The sequence below is a fragment of the Panthera uncia genome (genome assembly GCF_023721935.1).
Source record: "Panthera uncia isolate 11264 chromosome B2 unlocalized genomic scaffold, Puncia_PCG_1.0 HiC_scaffold_24, whole genome shotgun sequence".
Classification (NCBI taxonomy): Eukaryota; Metazoa; Chordata; class Mammalia; order Carnivora; family Felidae; genus Panthera; species Panthera uncia.
In genome coordinates, this window is record NW_026057580.1 from 71,838,552 (window position 1) to 71,864,065 (window position 25,514).

Below are 25,514 nucleotides of genomic sequence, written 5' to 3' on the forward strand. Positions count from 1 at the left end.
ACACACACACACACACACACACACACACACACACACACACACACACATATATATATATACACACACATACATACACACACCCCCAACACTGTTAACTGCTTCAAGTCTTTCTTTTCTCCCCAGATAGGCAAGAATTGTGTCTTACATTTGTTTATATATACTCCCATCAGTGCAAAAACATTTAAAGCAGTTGTATCTTAAATGTTATTTATATTCTGCACGTCCACTAACACACTGTTCCATATGCCAATTTTCTAGAATTTTCTACATAATTCTTCCGTAATAGTCCCAGGTCAACTCTTCAGCAGCACAGCCAGGTCAACCACTGCAGTAACAAAAATATTTAGTATGCTAAACTGAGTTGTTCTCCAGAATGTGAAAAGGTGGGATATGGGAAACTTTTTAAAAGTAGTGGAGGAGCAGGGAAAAGAGAGGCTACAGTTCCCACACTCCCAGTTTTCTCTGAAGAATAAAACAAAAAGGAGTTTCTGTTTTCTTCCAGACTTTTTCATCTGCTAAATGCCCTCCAAAGGGAGTAATAAAGTTTCAGGGCAGTAGATTAAAAAAATAAAATCACTGCTGAATATTTACCAAAAGGTATACTCACATATATTTCCATTTTTCTATATAAGCCATAATTTAGCAGCAAGTTGTGGGTCATGCGGATTCTATGAGGTTTCATGGGATGACCCTGTCCATAATAATAATTCCCAATATCACCTAAAATAGAAAAAAAACATCAACTGAATAATACGAACAAGAGAATCTTCACAATCTAAATTTATGTAGGTTTATCAGTAGCAGGCATTTATCACCCAAATAAGATTTAAAACCTTAAATGATGATTTTGGATTTTTCAACTTTCAAATTATATTAGAAAACCAAGATACTATGTACACGTTTACATGTGATAACTCCGTTAGTATATGTTATGCTTATTTATAGATTAAGGCAAGGAAGCTTTCTGATTTTCAGCTTACCAAAATGTCTTATTTAGGATTAGTTCAAATAAAATACTCTGTAATGACTTAAAAAAGTGGTTTTTGTTACTTAAATTGATAATTACTTTTCATATTCACTGGCAAGTTCAGATGCCTAATGTAAATTCGCGGAGTTTCACTGTTATTATTTAAAGATTTTACAGCAATTACTTCCTGAATATTTACTGGCATTCCAGAAATCCTTTAGAGTTAGAATTATGTGGGTTAAAACATTCCACATACATCCTTATCACAGTTTATAAGAGAAATTTTTGGTAAATGAAATTTAGATCGTAAATAAAATTTTGCTCTGATGAGACACACATACTCATGACATTTTTTAAGGTAGAAAGGGTATTCTGTCTCATTCTTAATGATTAAAAGTTGTAACTGCCAGCCTACCTTTCCATGACATCTTATATACCAACGTTTTAAAACTTATACATAAGGTCTATTTTAAAATGAGCAGGTAACACCAAAACCAGATTTTCATCTATCAAATTTCAATAAAATCAATACTTTTAGGTAAAGACCTAGTGGTTTTATAATAAAAATATTAAGGAAACCTCTAAAAATATACTATTTTTTTAATGTAACAAGCACTTTCTGCAACAGACTGTATTAAATTAGAAATTATTTTAGTATCAATTCTAGTCTTTAAATAAATAATTCCGAAATTTTGTTAGGACAGTCAAGCTGACTTTAATGGCTTGAAGTTAATCACTTCAACATGAGTTTATGTAAAAGCTAGGGATAAAGAATACCATTTCCCTCTCTATCTTCAGGATCAAAAAAATCTTCCAAAATCCTAATATACACATTTGGTTAAAAATTTTTTTTTAATGTTTATTATTTTTGATAGAGAGACACACACACAGAGCAAGCAGGGGAGGGGCAGAGAGAGAGAGAGAGAGACACAGAATTGGAAGTAGGCTCCAGGTTCTGAGGACAGAGCCCAATGGGGGGCTCGATATCACAAATGAGGAGATCATGACCTGAGCTGAAGACGGCCGCTTAACTGACTGAGTCACCCAGGTGCCCCCACCTTTTTTGGTTTAATGTAAACTGAGAACTCAAAAACTTGCATTTCTCTCTTCCATGTACTTGATAATACTCCAGGACAAACATTCCTGTTTTATAATGGGCCTATTTTCATAACATAGCTATTTCTAAATACTACTACTGTCTTATTTTGTTGGTATTGTAACACTAATTTACTTAACTCATTTTCAATACAAACTCTCTTCCAAAAACAACATATACACAGTCATTTAAAGGGAAAGCCACCTTTCTTAAACCAAGAGCCAACAACAAAGCTAAGACAATACAGACAAGTAGCTAAGGAAGACTATGGGGATATGTAACATTCCTCTGCGTATATATATCACAATTCAGAGGCCATGTATGAAATAAACTACCTTTACAAGGATATACTATGAAGCTCAGTTCTACATGGTTGGCACCACACATACTTCCTTGAAAGCAACCTGGTCTCAAAAATTGAGGTATGGAAAGCCCGCTAGAATCACAAAGCACCACGTACCCAAATTAATGCAAGGGAGGTTACTTCTAAGTTATCACTACCAAGAGACCATGAGAATAAGAATAAAGAAACTCGTCTTCAGAGAACTTCCAAACACTTGGTTAGATTTACTAAGATGAGATGTCTCTAACATCTATTATATTTTAAGACCAAATAACTCTAGTTATAGACATACTGAGAGTCCAATGGAAAGCCACTAATAATCTAATAATAGGAAAGATGCCAATAACCTACAGAAGGGTGACTACAGTAGCAATTTCTCAGCAAGCATGTTTGAAAAAAAAATGATAGCAGCAATGAACATTTATTGAGTGCTTACTAGGAGGTACAATTCTAAGCACTTCACATTATTATCTGTTAATCTTGTCAATTAACCCTATGATGTAGCTATTTATTATTACTATTGTTCCTATAGTGAAGTAATGTGAGATGCAGCTGAGTCCGGTAATATTGCCAAGCTAGAAGAGCTAGAGTCAAATGTGGGCAGAACAACGCAGACCATCTTTAAGCAGTAGCTAGTAGGAGAGCAACGACATTTACAGTCAGTAGAAATGGTAGGGGAAAGCCTGGCTAGGAAAGGATATAATATGGTAAAGGTTTAGGGTCTTCACTAATTTCAAGAAAATGAATATAAGAAACTACCTATCTAATCCATCACTTTTTTACCAATATAGGGTCCTCCAATTTTGTATGAATATACGTAGCTTTCAACAAGTTTTCTCTGCTACAATTTAGGCGCCCCAGACCCATCAAAAATATGTGCCCCCTACCTAAATGACACATGTCCACAAGGGCAACCAAGCCAAAGATAAGTATTAACTGGTTTACCAAGAATTCCCCCAAAATGTAAGGGGTTAATAAAAGAACCATCTCCCAATTCTTTCTGGTTTAATCCCATATCTCAAAATTCTCTCAAGGCTGCTTTGTAGCCATCCACTTTTCAATAAACATAAAATGTCTTTTCTTAGTTTTAAGAACCTACAAATTCCACTCATCTAAGTGGTGAAGTAATGCAACTTGGACATTTTAACGTTTATTTATTTTTGGGACAGAGAGAGACAGAGCATGAACGGGGGAGGGGCAGAGAGAGAGGGAGACACAGAATCGGAAGCAGGCTCCAGGCTCTGAGCCATCAGCCCAGAGCCCGACGCGGGGCTCGAACTCACAAACTCACAAACCGTGAGATCGTGACCTGAGCTGAAGTCGGATGCTTAACCGACCGAGCCACCCAGGTGCCCCGCAATTTGGACGTTTTAAATGTTATCTTGATTTTCATCAAAATACATAAAAATGCTTTACCAATGAAGCAAACATCAGAAAAATTAGCTCAAGGTGGTTCCCTGAACACAATAAATTTTAATCGTCAACATGAAGAAATCCTGACAAAGAATTCATTTTATCTGCAAAATTTTAGCAACTGTTCACTCTTCAAAAGAAGCTATCAGAACAAAATGGCTACTAAGATCTACACTCTCACCTAAAGTACTTGAGACTAGATGTATTTAAGATTTTTTTTCAGGTTTTATAAATGTAGTTGTTACATCTGTTGTATATTATGTGATATCCTGGGATCTACACAGCAGCCTATAATCAAACATTAATACTTTTGCAGCAAAAAAATGTGTGAAGATTCACAATATGCAGAATAATGATTATAAATATTAATTTTTTCATCTTCCACATACTGCTTAGTCCACTATCTTTAACACACTGGCCACTGGCTTCCATAAACTGCTCTCTTGGACTTTACTCCTACCCCATAACCACTCCTCCACCAACCTTTAAATATCAGGAGCTTCTCAAGTTCATTCATTCATTTAACAAAATCAAGAGACTACCATGTGCCAGGCACTTTTCTAGGTGCTTGGACAAGTCAGTGAACAAGAGGACTGCTCTAAAAACCTTCTTCTCTTAGGAATGAGTCACCTAATCTGTTCCATCTAGATAGAAACTTAGGAATCATCCTTTATTCTGTATCACCAATAACCAGTTCCAGCTCCATTTCCAATCCACCAACAAGTTTTTTTTAATCTCAAAACCTCTCTTAAATGTGTCCATTTCTGTCAGCCACAACCATGATATTTTATGTGGACCAACATACATTCAATTCTTGCTTTCAGTCTTCCATTCATCACTCTTTACCATCCTTTTTCCACTTAAAGAGTTCTATTTAGGGGCGCCTGGGTGGCTCAGTCGGTTAAGCGTCCGACTTCGGCTCAGGTCATGATCTCACGGTCCACGGGTTCGAGCCCCGCGTCGGGCTCTGGGCTGACAGCTCAGAGCCTGGAGCCTGTTTCAGATTCTGTATCTCCTTCTCTCTGTGACCCTCCCCCGTTCATGCTCTGTCTCTCTCTGTCTCAAAAATAAAATAAACGTTAAAAAAAAAAAATTAAAAAAAAAAAAGTTCTATTTAAAAACCTTCAGTGGTTTTCTATTCCCTGAACAAAGTTAAAATCTCTTAGTACATGTCTTGCGTGGTCTGGCCCTTTACTACCTTGCCTTGGCATCCCATGGTTCCCCTACATCTTCCCTTTTGTTTAGTGTGCCAAATCCTAACTTACTTGGCCTTTGTAGTTTGCAATGTACTACATAGGAAAACTTTTTTCCTTAATGTTTTTTTTTTTTAATGTTTATTTTTTAAAGAGTGGGACAGAGCATGAACAGGGAAGGGCAGAGAGAGAGGGAGACACAGAATCTGAAGCAGGCTCCAGAGCTCAGCACAGAGCCCGACGGGGGGCTCAATACCACAAACCAAGAGATCATGACCTGAGCTGAAGTCAGATGCTTAAGCCACTAAGCCACCCATGTGTCCTCATAGGAAAACTCTTTTAAAACTGGCCCATTCTCTTCCTTCAGGCCTTCCTTGTCTGAACAGCCTGCAAAGGTCCACACTTAGGTATACAGCTTTTATTTCCTTCTTAGAACTTAAATAATCTTTTGTCTACCTGGCACACAAATATTAAACCCATTTGATATTTCTATGGGCTTTCATAAACAAGTATAAGCCAACTGCTATGGAAATAGAGAGGAACAGGACTTATTAACCAGTACAAATATCCTTATTAAACTTTTAAATCTGATCTCATTCATATTTCAATGCTATTATCATTCTCTAAGAGATTACCAATTCCAACTATCTCCTTAAATACTTATCAACCAAAGCATTTACAAGTTTTTGTTAAGAAAAATAATTACTAATACTTTCTGTAAGAGGAAGCCCCCGGCCCACCCTTTTTTTGTAGGAGACTAAGGAGGTCCACTGTTGCGTCACCAAAGGAAAAAAGAAAAATCTTTTAGGTACCAGGTTTTGACCTCTTCTTGGACATTAAAACCAGTCAATGTGGTAAAGGATAAGGAGTGGACTGGGTCAAACAGGGATACGAATCTATGTTCAAATGTAATATAGACAAAATGCCACTCATTTTACCTGTCTATAACTCAGAATGGTTTTAAGAAGCAAAGAAAATGTTATATGAAAGTGCTCTATCCATAAAAATGAGGTACTGATCATTTATTCATCAATAATTTAAAAAACCTTTAACTTCTATTTACATGATGGAGGCATAGACATAAGCAAAACAGACAAGACTCTGTCCTCACAAAGCTTGTATTCAGTGAGGTGGACAAAATTCAGGTGATATAAACAGCATGAGAGTGTAATAGGGAAAAAATCAGTAATGAGGATTAAGGTAATAGGGAAAAGTCTCATAAGGTGAAATTTTAAAGAAATGAGTAGTAAAGAATAGCTGGGGGAAGAGGACCCAAGTATAAGAAAAACTGTTTTATTTAAGTATTACACAGTACTAGGTCTAAATAGTGATGTGCAATTAGGACTACTGGTATTTATGAACTGCTGCTGTAATTCATTCAGTACTCTGATTTGCTGATAACCTGTTTTAGAAAAAATAATTACCTATTTTACGGATAATATTTATACTACAGCAAAGAACCCATGCCGTTTTATTAAAGGCTATCTATCTAACAAAAGGCTTTGGCACCACTGTTACAAATAAAAATCTAAAAAAATCTGTGAATAGTTGGCTGCCAAACAGAATTCTTATGAGTATCCTGGGAGGTGCAATCTTGATAACTTTTATATTCTATCTTTGTATAGTGGTGCATGCTTTTCATTGAACCACTTGTCTCCAAAAATTCTGATGCACACTATCAAGAGGAAAAAACAGAGCACAGAGCACTATACAGACAATTATGTAAATGACATATATATACAACCCTATTATATCACATACATTGTAAAATAGGCACTAAATGTGATTGGCCTAAAGCTTGATTCAAAACAAAGCACATTTAACATTTCTAGATAAAGTGTTATAAATGCATTGTGGGGCACCTGGTTGGCTCAGTGGTTAGGTGTCTGACTCTTGATTTGGCTCAGGTCATGATCCGGCCCACATCTGGCTCTGTAGAAGGGACCGTGCTTGGGATTCTCCCTCTCCCTCTCTCTCTGCCCCACCACTGCTTGCGTGGGCTCTCTCTCACAAGATAAATAAGTAAACTTAAAAAAATAAAATAAATGTGAGTATCACAGACAAGGCCGTTAACACAGCTTGGTTTGCTAATTACATTTAAGTACAGAAATCACATCATTTTAAAGTCAGAAGGGATCTCAGCAACTAGTTATGTCACTTTACATAGTATTGATAATCTTGTAGTACATACAAGAATACCAAGATTTAGAAGGGAGTTTTTGGAAACTTTGGAGGCATGGGTCAACAATTGCTGCAGTTTCCTCAAAGGTTTAAGGATACCTCATCCATCAGTGCCTGAAGGTTCACCTGGAACCAGCGTTCCAGCCATCTAAAGGGTATAATACTGAACACTATAAAGCATACAGAGAAAAATACATGTCTTCAAGAAGTCTCTTTCATTTGCTAGATATTCTCTCTGTGTTGCAAAGAGTGTGCCTAATGGTCCCACTAAGCCTAAACATAGGATTCCTATGGTTTAGAATTCGCTTCACTCCTGTCTTCTACTCTCTTTACCAACACATTAAAAGCAGCTAATTTAGGCGAGCAGATTTTTCGTTTCAATCCAATCCATGTTGTATATCTCCAAGTCTCCCCATTCTTTGGTGCAGAAGCTACTTTACCTTTCTCTTTCCTCACAATTAGAAAAAGAAAAATTACCACTACCTTTATAAGCTGACAAAATAGGATTTGGGGGATAATGAAAATGTAAGCTTTTTGAATTAATTGTTCAAAGCTTAGTATATATGCTATCACGTACTAATAATTAGCATAATGATACCCAGCCAACTTAATAGTTTCTCCAAAACATTTTATTAGCTCCCCCCACCCCCGACAAAAATCCAAAGAAAATTCCAAATGAAAGCAACCAAAAATTCCATTCTAAAAATGAGGCAAGAGCCTTAGATTTCCAAAAACTCAGTTACACAACTGGTGTTGGTCATCAGGTAAAGCAGTTGAATGGTATACAGTAAATAAGTGATACTCATGAGACTCGATTATTTCCACTCTACCTATCAAGCCCCGCATCCTGCCCTTGGCATCCCATTCCCTCAGCAAAGGCTCATCACAAATGGACCCAGAAACAAACAGCTGTTCTGAAAACTGCTCCTTAAGTGTACTTCCTGCTTCTACAATTCAAGTCTGATGACAAGAAGTTATAAGCAGCTTCATTAGAGCCTATCACTGTCAATAGCAACTAAGCTGCAGGAAGAGCCTTAGCACTAGTTTCCCCCGCTTTTTAAACCTTAGAAACAATAACATTTTAAAAATTAATTTGCACATATGGTTATTTACTTTCCAATTTGATCAGGGAATGGAGAGCAAGGGCTCTGCCAGTGACTCAAAATATGCATAAATTTTTAAAGACTGATCATTAAGAAATATAGTTCATATTAAAATTAAAATGTACTCCTATCTCTATCCCTCCAGGATGGCATAATTTCAATTTGTATTACACATATATGCAATGCTCTCAAAAAATGTTTTATACCACAGCTGTTAACTACTTAGTACTAGCCATCAAACATCAAACAATTTAGATTTCTTCTGTATGATCTGAAGTTTTCCCCCAAAGACACATTTTATATGGTCATTTTATATGATCAGGCATTAAAAGATTCATCTTTGCTAAATGAAGTAATATGGTATGGCCATTTTCAAATTAAAATCAGCTTCATTCTGAACCAGATCTCTAAGGTCTGGTTCCACCTAAGATTTTGTAATACAAACAATACACCACTTGTAGGAAACAACTTTCAAGATTTGTACTGCTTGAGACACATCAAATAGCAGGTCACGGAGCCTGGCTTCTTTGTTAACTTTTCAAAATCCTTCTGTGGAGAATAATCCAGGAGAAACTATTTGCCGTTAATGTCTTTGTGTAACGTCTCTGCTCAAATTTCAAATGGGAGAACCCCTAAAATTTAAGCTATCTGATTTTCATATTTTACTGTGCCGCAAGCTCAAGCTTACCTGATTATTCAGCACTTTCCGCACGACTCCTCAAAGTTTTCCTACACCCAAACTCCCACCACCTAGTAACAGCTTTCACAAGCAAGATGCCAATGCTCTCCTAAACCTCCAAAGCAGGGTGTATTTCCTGATCGAACAAAGAGCAACAAAGAAGTGGGTGGTAACCGCCTCTCACAGAGGCAAGCCAGGACCCATCGAGTCTGATCCACGAACACAAGCAGTAACAGTTCCACGTCTCCCTAGCACCGTCATATTTCCCGCGAAGACTAACTACCTCAAACTCGAAAAACCCCGATTTTTTTCGAGGAAGTGAAGCCTTTTCGTTTGAATCCTGAGAAAGTGGCGCTGAAAGCACCGGGCGAACAAAGGAGAGGGATGGAGCCCCGGCGAAACGGAGGAGTGAGTGTGCCCCAAGGCGTCCATGGGCCCCCACCCTCAGTAACTACTCGCCAGCCGCGACCCGGTCGAGGGGTCCGGGGTGAAGCTGGAGGCGGAGAAAGGAGCAGACACTGCGGCCAGCCAGAGCCGAAGAGGAAGGGAGGGGCGGGGCGGGAGCGAGCCGCGATGGGGGGGGGGGGGGGGGGGGGGGGGGGGGGGGGGGGGGCCCCCGCGGCCGGGGGGGTTTGGGGGAGGCGGGGGGGGGGGTAGTTTTTTGGCCGGGGGGGGGGGGGGGTCGGGGGCCGGAGCAGGGTCCCCCAACACCTCCGTTCCCGCGAGTGGCGGGCAGGAGAGGCGAGAGGCCGGACCATCCCCTTGGCCACCTCCACCGAGGCAGGGTAGGCCGGCGCCGTCCTACAGGCGGCCGCCTTCAGGGCGGCGGACCTTACAGCCGGAGGGAGAGCGGCAAGAGGGAAAAGGGGGGCGTCCACCTGGCACCCGCCGCAGAGCCGGCGGGGGCCGCTCGCCGCGGAGGGGCTCCCCCTGACGGCGTCGGGTCGGGAATGGGTTAAGATGCGGCCAGACGTCGGTCCCTCCTCCTTCCCACCCCTCAGCACCGGCGCCCACTCGCTTCGGCGGCCGCGGAGTCCGGCTCGGCTCCCGGCCTGGCTCCCCAGCCCTGCCCGCCCACCCTGCCGCCGTCCCGGCCTCTCACCATCGTAGTAGTAGCAGACTTTCTTCTTGCCGCCTCCCTGACTGTACGCCATGGGCTCCCCGGCCACCGCCGCCTCCGGGCTCCGGCTCCTCCTCCTGCTGCTGCTGCTGCCGCCGCGGCTCGGCGGGGAAAGAAAAGGGCTGGGGCGAAGGTGGGGGTGGCAGTCCCGCGGGGAAGGGCCGGCCGAAGGGAGGAGAGGAGGGGGTGCCGGGAGGACTCGGTACCGCCCGGCCGAGGGGCCGAGAGCGCGGAGCGGGGGGTGGCAGCGGCGCCAACTCGCGACACTGGGGAGGGGGAGGGGGCAGCCAAACCACCTCCGGAGGCCGAGGGGAGGTGGGGCGCGTCCACTGTGGCCTTCACGGGGGGGAAAGAGGGGTCCGACTAGAAAAAGAAACCTTGTCAGCCTTGAGATAAGAGGCCTGGTAATGATGAATAACTTGTGGAGAGCGGCGCCAAATGCAGTCGTGAAACGACAAAAATAGTCAGGCTATCACTCCACAAGTAGCTAAAGGGAGTGTGGCGCCGGGTGAGCGCTCCCCCCCTCACAATCTTCGCACAGTGGTTGCGCCTATTCGGAGTCTGCGCAGTCGCGCCTCTCCAACCATAGCCTTGGCCGCCTAGACCCCCTCCGCGTCGTCCCACGCCGCTCCCCTCCCCCACTGTCGCGAAGCTCCCGCCCGAGCGGACCACGTGCCGGGAACCGGGCGGGGAGAGACCACTCTTGCACCCCTTCCGGCCTCTTCGAACACGCCGGGCTGCAGCCCATGGTCCCTGGGCCGGGTCGCCTCAGGTTTCTCGTTTGTTCATTTATTCTTTATTTTTTGTTGATAATTGCTCCGAGGTTGCGACCTGTTAAGGGGACCTAATACAGACAATAAGTAGTACAGTACTGCCTGGTTTTGAATGAGTATTTATAGAATGCATTTACATCAGGGCGTAAAGCACAGTGCTAAGCATTTGCACTTATAATATTTTCATTGATACCTATTTATAAAAGCTACCTGTTAGGCCATTTAAGACTCCCCCAAACGCTGAGATGTAAGTATTATTCCTATTTCTTCTTTAGTAAGGTACTTGGTCGTCTCCACTGTTGATGATCCAGGGTTTGAATTCATTCAGTCTCCCCCCCCCCCCCCCCCACATCCACATATCCATACTGCTGCTGCTGTTTGGACACTAGAAGATTGGAGCAGAATGCTAAAACACTTTCAAAACTCATGGAAGCGATAAATACCTGTGTCTGATCAATAGGTCAACAAACATTTGTCAAGCACCTATTGTAAGCCAACTACATTGCATTGTAAGGGGTGGGGGCTTCTGACAGTCTACAGTGTAGCACTCTTATTCCAACTATATCTTGTACAATTTTCTCCCAAATACCCGAATACACGAATACACACTCTTCCATAGCCTCACCCAAAAAAAAAAAAAAAAAAAAAAAAAAAAAAAGGCCTTATTGAAGCAGGAGCCATTTGGAGCCACTACCAAAAATATCTTCTTGATTTTGCTATTGACTTCAAAATCCTCAAGGTATTTATACTTAAAAAAGCAAGTTTCCTGGATCTCACCCCAAGAAGTTTAAGAAAAGTCCAGAGTAACCCCTTTTCCCAAGTCTGTATTTTTAACAACCATACCAGGTAACTGATGCAGTTGGTACAAGAACCACAGTGTGAGAAACATTGGCTTAAGGTTAATTACAAGGTATTGACTTTAAAGTTTTACTCTATCAAGTCCAAAATCAACTTGGTAGATTCTGAGCAAAAACTAATATTCTTCTCAGATTCAGCATAGTGAAGTCTGAAATGAGACTTTATTTACTTCAGGAAAATTTCCCTGACTCTACCTACCTCCTTGACCCCAAGTCTTTCTTTGTAGTTCTTGGGACTAGTACTGCTCTAGCTTAACACCACGTTAAGTAAGATAGCTCACAACTTCTTTTAACTTCTGATTAGAATAGAGGTTAGCCAGAGGAAGGACTATGTCTGTCTTGCATGCAATTTTATCTCTCTGCCTATGACATGGGGCAAGTCACTTAAACTTTTTTTGGTCTGAATTGCCTTATCTGTAAAATGAGGCAGGATCACTTAAAGAATAGTTCCTCATATGAATACTGAGTGGCTCAAATAAGAAAGTTAATATGGAATAGTTTTTAAACAGTGAGAACTTCGTAAATATAAGGGATTATTATGATTGTTATTACAATACTGGTAATAATAATCATTGTTTGCATCCACAGCATTTAGCTTTGAATGTGTGAGATGAGCCTGGGCATATATCTTAACTGTTGAGGAACTTGTTATGTTATTTATTATTTAATAATTTTAAACTAATTGAAGCAAATTATTTTACCCTTAGAAACTAGCATTGGAGAAGGATATCTTACCCAGTGACAAGAGCTGACCAAGTGAATTATGTGCCTCAACGTCATAATGAACTGTAGATTATCAAACATTCTATCAGAATTGACAAACTCTAATTTCATTTACTGTATTCAAACTCATCTCTCACAAACCTTTTTACCATCAGAGAAAAGAAAGTCTTTTGGGTACCTGGGTGGCTCAGTTGGTTGGGCATCCATCTTTGGCTCGGGTCATGAACTTGCGGTCTGTGAGTTCAAGCCCCATGTCCAGCTGTGTGCTAACAGCTCAGAGGCTGGAGCCTGCTTTGGATTCTCTGTCTCCCTCTCTCTCTCTCTCTGCCCCTCCGCCTCTCACGCTCTGTCTCTGTCTCTTTTTCTCAAAAATAAATAAAAAGTTTTAGACAATATATAGGAGAAGGAAACAAGTTGAGAACAAGGTTAATTCATAGAATGTGTAATTGAGGATTGTCTTTATTCTTTTTTTTTTTTACATTATTTTTTAAATGTCCATTTATTTGCAGGGGGAGGGGCAGGGAGAGAGGGGGAGAGAGGATCCAAAGTAGGCTCCTCACTGACAGCAGGGAGCCCAATGTGGGGTTGAATTCAGAACCACGAGATCCTGACCTGAGCCAAAGCTGGACACTCAACCAACTGAGCCACCCAAGGGCCTGGAGGATTGTCTTTATTCTTAAACTATTTTTCTTTGGTTTCTACTTCGTCTCCATGGACATATCTTTATAATCTTGAAGATGTTTAGTACTTTGAGATTATTCAATGAAAGGATCTGTTAAACGTAATTGGATTATTTTGACTGTTTAGAACTGATTGACTAGAAACTATTTAGATTATTTAGAAACCGATTGTTTAAAAAAAAACCAGAAAACAATTGTCTCAGTTTATGCTAAAAATGAAACCCTGCTACCAACTGCAGCAGATAGTTTAATTTTTAGTTACTATAAAAGAATTGTTCATATAAGCTTGTTTCTACTCTAAGGGAAATTTAGATTTCTTGGTGTTAAATTCTATGTAGCAATTCCATAAGGTAGTACAGAAGGTAGAGAAGTAGAATTACTAACATGAGGGTGCTGTCACAAACTAAACTAGCCTCAAGCTGAATTTTGATTTCCCTAGAAACATGGTCCTATTTTTACCCAGTACTATAAGCTATCACTCATTAATCTGAACAGTAGCACCAAATAATGAAACATTATTGTGCTATTTGAGCTGTGCATTTGTGTAATAAAATTTTAAATTTCCCATTTTTATTAAAAATAGATTTTTGAATCATAGCTTATCTACTAAATTATTCTGTTGCATTACACTTTCCATGTCACCCCTCTTAGCTTCTTAGCCGATGGATGCTTTGCTTCTGTCCCTTAAAACATAGTATTACTTTCATCCAGCCCATCTACTTACACACATTTTCTGGAAAAATTCTATACCCATGCTTTATCTGGGAAAATGTATTTGCTAGTGTCTCCCAATCACCCAACACTCGTATCTTAATTGTTCACCTTTCCTCTCAAATTTTTTAAACTTTCCTTCAAATCTGATAATTATTTCTCTCTACTTAGCACAGAACTGTACGAATGGAGCTAGAGTATGTGTGTTGGGACCACTGAGTGAAAAGCCCAATAATGAGGATCATGGAGCAAAATGGTGGGACCTGGGTCCTTGAAGACCTCATTTATATCTGTACCAGACCTGGACTGTCCACCTCCTGACTTCTGGTTACATGCAGGGAAAAAAGGCATATCAAAACAAATATTTGGGTAAACCACTGTAGTCAGGACTTTGTTAAATGCAGTTGGATACAATCCTACTTCATGTAAAATATGCATTAGGAGTTAGTGGCTTTTGGTGATTTCCAGTTAGAAATTACAGATTTCTGTGGAGAGACAACTTTCCTTGGGTTTTGAACATCTTGAGAGTGGATGCCCTTTTTTCCAAATGCCCTTTCCAAAATGCCCTTTTTTCCAAACAATCCATTCAAAGATGTTTGTATAACGAACAGCTTTGGAAGATAAGAGAAAGTGACTCCCTCTGGGGCAAAGGCAGGGCATGCGTACTACCCATTATAAAAGATTCAGGTTCTCTAAGTTCAGGGTTCATCTCCTATAACGCAACACGCTACAAGTGTAAGTGTCATCTGGTCCTCCTCCTCATGACCTGTAGGAATTGGGGCTTGGCCACAGCACAAAACATAATACTTATACTCTGGTCACTGCTATTGCTTTGAATAATAAATTACCTTTGCCTTTGGCACAGGAGTCTTGTGTCTATGAAACTGTGGTTAGCTAGCTTGTTAGCTTGCAAATAGTGTAAAATCTCAGACCCTTCACATTTCTTGACAGTTTTTAGTGATGAGATTGGGGGGCTGATAAAGACATGGCTTACTAAAAAGGAAGGATGAGAGCCTTGTCAACCAGCAGAATTTGAGGGAAGTCCATGGAAATTGGTAGCAAACATTTGACCAGATTGTACAGTCAACTGTGAGTTAAATGGCCCTCCACTGTATTGCCTGTTAATGAAGAGGAACTGGGGGGCTTGCAGGCTGAATACCAACCAGTAGGTTTAAAGACAGGTGGCTGCACAGTATCCTGCTTGTGTAGCTTTCCTCCAGGTGGGGGCACTTCTTCACCATGTTGGAGACACAGCCAACCTGTGTTTTCAGACTTAGGTTGATCCCACTAGCGATCCCCAACAGTTGTAATAAATAATACTTGATTTCTGGGGATATCCTGTCCACTCCCAGAACTATACTTCTTGTATGGAAGTCAGGTATTAATTTTACCGCTTCCAAGATCACAGTAACGTGCACCCTAGCTATGGTCATAAGAGACTTTGAAGTGTTTAAGGACCCACCAGTAGATTGCATAGGTTTCAGATGACAGTGGAGATCTCTTTGAAACAGGGCCACCCTTAGTTATTTGGAGGAACTTCCCAGAAGGATAACTGACTCCTTTATGTGCACTCTGTGGTTGATTATCTTGATGATGTCAGGCAATTAGAAAAGATGGTAAGAAATTTGTCCCTGAGTTTAGCTCAAGTGATCAGTGATGCCACCGAAGCCTTAGAAAGCAGTGAGGTCTGCCTCAACTCACCAGCCAGGGTTGTTATAGATGATAGAATTACCCTAGGTGGCAGGTTTTGAACCATCCTTAATACATCAGCTGAACTGGATTAATGCCTCAGACCAGGTAGAAAGGTCAAATCAGAATCATAAGGAAAAAAGCCAGTGGCTTTCTAAGGTAGACCCGATGGTTTATGGGATTTCAGGAACCTTGGGGCATGCCTGAGGTCAATACTACAGATTGATCTCCTCCTGCTGCTTGGCTGTCAGTGACAGGGCCTTAATTAAACGCTATATGAGACAAATTGAATGAAGCCTCTGCTAGTCAGGTTAATCAGAGTGGTTAATGGTAATATATCCATGTGAAAGTTTGAGTTCTGTCAAGAACACGTAGGGTGGATTGTTAGAAGAGGCCAGTCCCTGCACATTCTTGCTGAGTGTCCTGTACATTCTTGCTGAGTATGCCAGGTTGCAAGACTTCTCTGTCTAGTGAGACTAAGCAGTTTCTGTAGCTAGTCACATAGATATCTAAGTAGGAAGGTGACATATCATGACTAATGTGTAAGTGCTCACTCTCAGGGAGACTGGCTTGCTTGCTGCTTGCTCGGAAATCTGGGCCCTTGGTCCCGGGTTTCTCTTTTGCAGTACAACCCACTCTGTGTGCAGGTGTCATCTGGGTCGTTACGTATTCTTTCTGGGACTTAGGAGACAAGAGAAACTGAAAAAAATGGGTTGATGCTCATTCAGTTTTCCTATGCTGTGAGCAGTAAAGTACTTTGTCTCTGATCCAGGAATCTCCTGACTTCAGCCAGAGTCCATGAAACTTGAACAGGTTAACTTAACTCACTTGCAAGATGTGATAAAATCTCAAGGGCTTGAGAGTTCATGACCATGTAATGCCAAAGCATTGTTAGCAATGAGAAATTTTTCCTTATACTGTGAACCCACAGATATATCCAGCCTACGGTGAATTCTAGATTCTTCTTTCCAGTCATGGGTGGAGCAGGGGGGAACATGTAAAAATTCCTAGCACATTACCTCTGGATGAGTTTTATTGGAAAACTATCAGATCGTTAGTTAGGAGAGGAAAATTGAGATGCTTTTATCCCATTTGTGCTAATGTGAATACAAAGATGTTGAAGTATTCATCAAAAGCACTTAAATAGAATCACAAATTGTTGAAGATTCAGTATCTTTTTTGTGTGAACACGGACAGGGAATGCTGACAATCTAGAATAGATATTGTTCAGCAGCAGTGAAGGTTACCTTCTCTTGCTCTCTTCTAACTGACCATTTTTTTCTTTTTTCTAATTTTATTGAGATATAATGCACCTGTGACCTTGTTTTCTTTTTCATCCAAATTTTGCATTGCCATGCTCCAAGACATTACCACACCTTCCTTTATGTAACAATGACCAACACCCGAGTGCGCATAATGGTACAGACTGCATTGTTTAGTGCTGTCCTTTTTTCTATAGTAATGTCTTCTCATTTTGTAAAGCATTAAACTTTTACTGTAGACTCCGGTCTTAGTTGAGCTCGTGGCAAATGTGCTTCACTGGATGTTCATGGCTGATGGCCTGGTATCATAATTTTGCCTCCTTGCTTTACGGGGATAATTTGATGCTAGTTTTTATAGTATGTTGATATAATAAATGCTTACATTTGTTGGTATATTAGTCTGTTAAAAGCATCTTTCAGGCAAAACTTTTAAAAACAGTCTGTTAAAGCTTGGATTTTTTTTTTTTCTTTCTCCTCCATCACTTGCTTTCCCCTCCAATACACTTTTATTGTATTTCATTTATGATGGTAGGTTAATTACCCAAATACATTTTCATTTCTTCTTAAGCTTAAATAATAAGTATTTGTATGAGGTTTGACTCAAGAAAAGATCTCACTTAAAAATAAGACAAATAATACCTAAATTCATATAGCATTGTCCTAACCCCTCTTCCCTAACTCTCCACCTTTATCCTCCAGCATCCTATGTGCAGTTTATATGTTAGCATCTATATTTTTTTCTTATTCATACATATTTACCTTTACAAAATTATAAGATCCTTGAGGGCATATGTATTAGTTTACTCGGGCTGCAATAACACAATACCATAAATTAAGTGGCTTAAACAACAGAAATTTATTTTCTCACAATTTTGGAGGCTAGAAGCCTAAGATAAGGGTATTGGCAGGTTTAGTTTCTTCTGAGTCCTCTTTCTTTGGCTTGCAGATGGCTGGCTTTTCTCTGTGTCCTCACATGGTCATCCCTTTGTGTTGTCTGTGACCTAACCTTCTCTTTTGTAAGGGCACCATACAAAAAGTCTTATTGGGGGTGCCTGGGTGGCTCAGTTGGTTAAGCATCTGACTTCAGCTCAGGTCATGACTCACAGTTTGTCAGTTTGAGCCCCACATCAGGTTCTGTGCTAACAGCTCAGAGCCTGGAGCCTGCTCCAGTCTCAGTCTCTCTCTCTGTCTCTCTCTGTCTCTCTGCCTCTCCCCTGCTCCCACTCTCTCTCTCTCAAAAATAAACACTGAAAAAAAAAAGTCTTATTGAATTAGTACCAAACCTCACAGCCCCATTTTAACTCACCTCTTTAAAGGTCCTAACTCCAAATACATCACATTCAGAGGTTCTAGGGGTTAGGACTTCGACATATGAACTTTAATGGAACACAAGTCAGTCCATAACAGGAGGGAAACTTGTCTTATAAGTCTTCAAATTTTGGATGACTGATGTAAATGTACACATCATAATGTTCTAAAATTAATTCAGGCTTTGTAATGTATTAAAATAGCCCCACTTATGCTACAACTACTCTATAAAATACATCAAAATAATCCCTTGAAGCCTCCTAGATAAGAGTATTATATTGGTCAAGGTTCTTGGTTGCCAGTTCTGGTGATGATAAGCAAAACGGAATGTATTAGAAGGGTATAGATGGCTCAAGAAGTTGATGGGAAAGCAAGAGGAACAGGCTTGGAAAATTGAGAAGAATCAACCTGTAAGACGGATGATAAAACACAGCTAAATATCTTCATATGCGGGGTCTGGTTATGAGGGTGCTTTCTCCGTGGACATTGGAAACTGTCACTGCTAACAATCACCAAACCCAGCTTAAGACCCTGGAGTTAGCTGCCACTTCGTGCACTGTCCCTGCCTTCTCTGTGTGTTAACTTCAGCACAAAAGTCCTGGGCAGGAGCACCCAATAAATGGTTCTTAGGTTATATGCTCTAGCTGTCAGGAATCAATGGAAGTGAAGTGTGTGGTCTTTTGGTAGAAGATGGGAGCATGGCTCCCACTAAAATACATCAATGACAGACTGCCCAAACATAAGAAGAGTGTCAAAATGCTGGTCAGCCCAAAAGTGTCCACCTCAGCTATTAGCCTCTTGATAGCAAATGACATATAATTAACTCTGATGGTTTTCTCTATCTTGTACTGAGGGTCTCATCTTTCTCTTTATAAAATAACTTTGAAAACTTAATTTTTATTATAATGTATTCAACTAGAAAATGAGCCATTTGTGTAGAAAATAAAGAAAAATTACTGGTAATCTCATAGACATCAGATCTAACATAGGCCATTTTGGTGGTTAATTTTATGTGTCACCTTGCTGGGGCCACAGTTCTGAGATATTCAGACATTCTGGATGTTTCTGAGTGATGGTTAGTTTCACCTGTCAACTTAATTGAGCCACGGAATGCTGAGATACTTGGTTAACCATTATTCTGGGTCTTTCTGTGAGGATGTTTCTAGGTGGGATTAAGATTTGAACCAGTAGGTTGAGTAAAGCAGACTGCCTTCCATAATGTGGTTGGGCCCCATCCAGTTAGTTAAAGTTCTAATTGGAACAAAAGACTGACTTCCTCCCAAGCAAGAGGGAATTCTGCCAGCAGATGTCCTTCAGACTTGAACTGCAATATTGACTCCTGGGTCTCTAGCCTTTGGACTTGAAATTCAACATCACCTTCCCTGGGTCTCCAGCCTGCTGACCCACCCTGCAGATTTTGGGCGTGCCCATCTCCATAATTGTAGGAGCTAATGCCTTAAAATATATCTTTTTAAAGATACACACATCTTATTGATTCTGTTTCTTTAGAGAACCTGACTAATAAAATCATGAAGATAGAATGAGTACTGTGTCACTGAAGAGTAAGCTGTATACTGCATGACTGAAATCTGGTGCAGTTCAGCTCTCTTATGTTAATGCTTTCTTTAAGCTATTAGCATACCACAGAAACTAAAGAAGAAAAGAACTGCATAGGTTATGCAGTTTTTATATTTTGCTGAGTTTCCCTCTACACTGTATTTCCAAGTACTTTAAAAGTACTTATAACAGGCAATAAAGATTTTCGCTACACCCACCGGAAAATTATTCAGTGTCTTTATAATAAAAATCTACCAGAATTTAGCTTAGCTTATTTTATTCTATTAAATAAATACTTCCCGTTAAATTATTTCCCTTATTAGTTACTGCTTTCAGTTACATTACTTGCAAATACTCATTGGCTAGGTAGGATGGAATCAGCGTTAATTATTCATCTTGCTTTTACTTCCTCAATTATTTTTCTACTAAAATTTTAAGATAATAGGAAATACCTAAAATTGTAGATTCCCTAAAAATTTATTTATAAATTGAACTTTTGGTATCTTAAAGTTGCATATTAAATAATTTAAAAAGTAACCTTGCTGGAATTTTCTAATTATAAAAATGCTTGCCCTAAGTACTTAGTTGGTGCCTGGCAAAATTTCCTTCCCTTTTTCTCCCTTCTTTCTTTCCTTTTCTGTTTCTTTCTGAACTATCTATCCTTTCAAGTCTATTGTGCTAACATCATAGTTATCATCCTAGAATGGTTTCTATAATGTGAATTTTTGTGCGTTTTATCAATTTTGATCCCCAAATATTTGGAACTTATTCTGGGAAAAAATGTTGATGCCCTTAATGTAATGTGATTATTACAAAGATGTTTAATAACAACTTTATAATTTTTGATCAGTGTTCATGTTAGACAAAAGAACTGTGCTATTTTTTTTTTTTTTTTTAATATGGAACGTTTCAGGATTGTGTGTCACTCTTGTGCAGAGGACATGCTGGTATTCTCTGTATCATTCCAATTTTTTTTCTTTTAATTTTTTTTTTTTTAACGTTTATTTATTTTTGAGACAGAGAGAGACAGAGCATGAACAGGGGAGGGGCAGAGAGAGAGGGAAACACAGAATCGGAAGCAGGCTCCAGGCTCTGAGCCATCAGCCCAGAGCCCTATGCGGGGCTCAAACTCACGGACCGCGAGATCGTGACCTGAGCTGAAGTCGGACACTTAACCGACTGAGCCACCCAGGCGCCCCTCATTCCAATTTTAATGTTTTATTTTTTTTATTTTTGAGAGAGAGAGAGAGAGAGAGAGAGAGAGAGAGAGAACGGGGGAGGGGCAGAGAAAGAGGGAGGCACAGAATCTGAAGCAGGCTCCAGGCTCTGGCTTCCAGCACAGAGCCCCACACAGGGCTCGAACTCATGAACCATGACCTGAGCCAAAGTCGGATGCTTAACCAATTGAGCCCCCCCAGACGTGCCCCACAGTGGTCCTCTTTTGACAGCACAATTATCATTTCTTACCGAATCGCTGAGTCCAAGTTAACTAAGTAAGCTAGCGAGGCCTGACACAGACCTGTCGCCACCATCTTGAAACTGACTGCCTCCAGGCCTCATGCTAGTCTGAAATGGATTAGTACTTGCAACTAAAGTTGATGCATAAAACTTCGGATTATATAGTATTTGAGTTTTGTTTTATATGTGGTTCTATAGAAAAATAAAAAAATGTAAACAGGCCAAAGAAAATCATCTGTCATTCATCTCTTTCTAGCCTGAAATAACATTTTGTTGCATGTACTGCCCTACTTTTTAAATGCATACTAAGCTATGTAAGCACATAAGAAAATACATTATAAAACAAAAGTGGTTTTATCCAACAAACCTATTGGTATACTGTTTGATAAGTGCGTAATGTTTTAAATTTATGTTTTCCCTATCAATAATACATTTCTATATAAATAAATGCAAAACTATTTCATGAATAAAGTAGGATTTGTTTAACCAAACCTCTATTAGATTTTTAAAAATCTTGGGCTCTTATAAAACCGTACCTTCTTTAAATGTATTATAATAGATCTTTGTGCATTTGTCCAATATTTACCTTAAAGAGCTTCTGATATATCGCTATGTTTAGGTCCATTAGAATTATATTATAAAAAGCTGCCTTTATCAAGTATGGGGGAGAATAGCTGTGGTTTTTGTACCACATTTTCCCCTTTTTTTCTGGTTCTTTAGGGGAACTACACCTTGTAACATCTTACTCTGCCTCCCACCTTGGGCCATGATCCTGGAAGGGTTGAATCACATGGCCTCCCTCCTTCCCTCCCAGGCATCTGCTTGTGATCCAAATTGGACCAGAGTATTTCCCCAGACATTGCTGATAGAGCAAATTGAGAGACTTGTCTATCTGCTCTTGGCTGTCTTCCCTGGCACGAAGGAGGAGGCTGTTTGTACAAGGAGCAACTGAGAGAATTAAAGAGGGAAGTAGAAAAGTGATAGATGACAGGAGGGAAGGAAGGAATGAAGGGAAGAAGGAAGGGAGGAAGGGAAGAATGAAGGAAGGAAAGGAAAGGGAAGGAAGGAAAAAAGGAAAGAAGAAAGGAGGGAAGGATGGAAGGAAGGAAGGAAATATTTGAGCTTCTATATCTAGCTATGCCTGAGAGTTAGAACTACCTCTGGACTCTTCAGTTGTATGAGCCGATAAATTCACTTTATTATTTTTTTTATTTTTTGTTTATACTTCAGTTGTATAAGCCGATAAATTCACTTTATTATTTTTTTATTTTTTGCTTATACTAGTTGATTTGGATCTCTGTCTCTTATAACCAAAACAGTCTTGATAATACATGAAGCAATATAAAAAATAAAAGTAATAAAGATTTATCTGTCTTACCAATAAATTATCTGAGTAGCTATACACACATTTTTTTCTATCATGTTGTCCACTATTTTAAAACACAGAATTTCTGCTCTCATGCTTACATGACTTATCACTAGTCTCTACCTATTTAAACATCCAACTTTGAAGGAATGCTGCCCTTTACAGGAACATGACTTTTTCAGAGACTGAAAATTTGGATTAAAAAATTTTTAAAAGTCTGTAAGTATTCACATTTCAAAATGTTGTGCTATAATATATAATAGTCTTTTAAATGCTTCTCATTACAATGGAAATATGATTTCAATTATAACAATTCAGGTTACTAGCAACTTTTCAAGAACACGAATGATGCAAAAGGACTGTTACATAGCTTTGTTTTGAATTTTTCCCATTCATGAGAACTTACCCAGTTGTATTTTCATCATCTTTTCTTGGCACTTGCTTAGTTTTTGACACAGTTGTTGCACAGGAGCATACAAGCTTAGGAAGTATGACTGGCATCACCTGGTAAACTCAGGATACAAACACTCTTACATGTCTTTTTTTTTTCCTACGGTCTAGTTTGAAAACTCACCTGCCATATTTAATAGGAAGCGTAATGTCTCCTTAAAATCTTTCCCCCCAAATTGTTCAAGAACTCTGGGAGATGACTGAGCTCAAAGGTTAATCCTGGCAAATAGAGAAGTCTGTAGTAGCTCTTTTTTGCCACAAGGTGTCACAAAAGGAAGAGCTTGCACAGGCTGATCGCTATGCTGTGGGAGTCCCTTGCTGGTCCAGACCCCTGTCCAGAATCCATGACATCCTCTGTACTTGATGCCCCTTCTCTGAGGGTCACCCATTGTTCCCTAAAGCACAACCAGCCTGTAAGCTTGTTGGATTCAGAGAAGCCTCTAGGAGCAAGTATTGCCTTGTGCCCAAACCAGCCCCATCACATAAACACGTATGTCCTTTTCTTCTTTTGGGGGGGTTTCCCTGGGAAGAGCTTTTTATTTTGACATAATTTGAAACTTTCAGAATATTTGCAAGGATGGGATGAGAAACTTCGGTTTACCGTTTCTCCAGATTTGCTAGTTACTCCCACATACATTTTTCTTTTTCTGAACCATTTAAAAGGAGGTTGGAAACATTCCTGTGTGTATTTCCTGAGGGCTAAGACATTCCCCTACATAATTAGAGTAGAATTATCAAAGTTAGGAGATATAATAGTTATGTAATGCTATTGTCTAATTCAGAGTGTATGTTAAGATTTCTACAACTATCCCAGTAATATTTTTATAGTTATTCTCCTCCCTCCCTGCCCCAGTTTAAGATCCAGTCCAGGACCATATATAACATTTAGCTGAAATGCCTGTTTAATCTCCTTTAATCGGAAACCGGTTTTGGGTTGTTGTTGTTGTTGTATTTTTTTTTTGTCTGTCTTCATCTTGCCATTTTTGAGGAGTACAGGCCAATTATTTTATAGAACGTCTTTCTCTTTGTGTTTATCTGATATTTCTTGTTGCTAGATTTCATTGTTTGCAGAAATGCCTCTGAAGTGATGTGTCTTTCTCAGTGTATTATGCCTGGTGACACATGGTGTCTGTTTCCCTCATTACTGATCATGTTAACTGGCTTATGAACTTGGTTAAGGTAATGCCTACCAGGTTTCTCCACTATATAGCTTTTATTTTTCCCCTTGTGAGGAAGTTATTTCTGAGAAGATGGTTTGAGACTCTCCCTGTGGCTGCTTAGTGTTTTTCCCAGCATAGTGGCTGAGTTCTGTGAATGAGCATGCCAAAAGAACATAGTAAAAAAAAAAGAAAATGACATTTTTGTGATCTTGTCTCTGAAGTCATACATCTTCACTTCTACAGAACTTTCTTACATAAGACAACCACAAAGACGCACCCCGGTTCAAGGCCAGGGGACACAGAGCTCATTACGCAATGGGTAAGACGCAAGGTTGCCTTTGGGAAAAAACGGATCGAGAGTGTTGGCAGCTGTTTTTGAAAGATGCTGTGTGACATACTAGGCAACCTCATGCCTACGGACTCGTGGCCCTTTTCTCCGAGCGGTGCCTCCCCTCCCGCTGTGTGTTCAATCTGTTTAATTTTAGGCCTCTGAGAACCCTGGACTGAGACTCTACTGCCAGTGGATTGGTTGGGGACCCCATCATCTTGTGTGACCCTTGCTGCCACCCAGTGCAGCCATCCAGACGAGAGGTGGCACCTTCCTATGGACCGTGTTGGCAAAGAAGAGAATACAGATGAAAAAGGACCCTCCTCTTGCCTACTGTCCCAGAGCCGCTTACAGAGAATGGTTGATTTTATGGTCTCCTTGCTCTTCAGGTCCCTCCGGATGTCACTTTTATGCTCTGATGCTGGGATCTGTGCATATATAACAGTTGACTTCTTCCCCCTCCCTGCCCCGAGACCTTCTAAGTGCCATACGGTGAGATTCCCAAGGCAGTAGAAACTTTCTGAGGAAATTCAACAAGTCTCATCCCATTCAAGGAATAGAACATAGGTCAAAACTCATCAAGTTGTATACTTTGACTACGTACAGTTTGTTGTACCTCAATTAATATCACCCTCAGGTGGAAACTAGAGTACCGTGTACTCTAATGTATGTATCCATCATACATGCTTATAATATGAATAGGTTTTAATTCACTGGTTGGAGGATAAAAACGATTTCACATTTCTTTTTAAGGGACTCCCATTCCCTCTTTACTTTGTTCTCTTTAGAATCCTTATTGTGATAAATTTAAGACACTGAGGGTACTTTGTCCACAAGGGCCACACCTACCATTGTGAAGAAGTCTAATGATCCATTAGAAGTGGACCCTTTGCAGCTCTTCCCGCCACTGGGCCCTCAAGGTGCTGGGTAAGGAAGGCTCTGGCATCAATCACAAATCATGGCCAGGATGAGCCTTCTCTCAGTTTATTCTGAAGCGTGCACATAATCTGTTTCCTTTAACTCTATGCAGATTATTTGTTCCATGGAAACAACCAAGGACACTAATGGGCTAGAAAAGCATTGCTGCTAGTTAATAA

General features: G+C 40.1%; 1 protein-coding gene and 1 pseudogene across 2 annotated transcripts in view; both read right to left on the reverse strand.

Moving 5' to 3' along the window:
* The window catches only part of HDAC2 (histone deacetylase 2), a 29,824-nt gene extending 19,539 nt beyond the window's left edge, over positions 1–10,285 (reverse strand). Inside the window, exons 1-2 of one of the 2 annotated variants that reach the window (XM_049654193.1) lie at positions 10,078–10,285; positions 608–720 (exon numbers count right to left, since the gene is read on the reverse strand). In XM_049654193.1, the coding sequence (XP_049510150.1) occupies positions 608–720; positions 10,078–10,129 (165 nt within the window). In that variant the 5' untranslated portion in view covers positions 10,130–10,285. Of the gene's footprint in view, positions 1–607; positions 721–8,984; positions 9,423–10,077 lie in introns of those variants that run through there. The other variant, XM_049654194.1, reaches the window with a different exon arrangement.
* A 10,263-nt stretch (positions 10,286–20,548) lies between these two features.
* LOC125939203 (uncharacterized) lies at positions 20,549–20,638 on the reverse strand (annotated as a pseudogene).
* Positions 20,639–25,514: the final 4,876 nt, after the last annotated feature.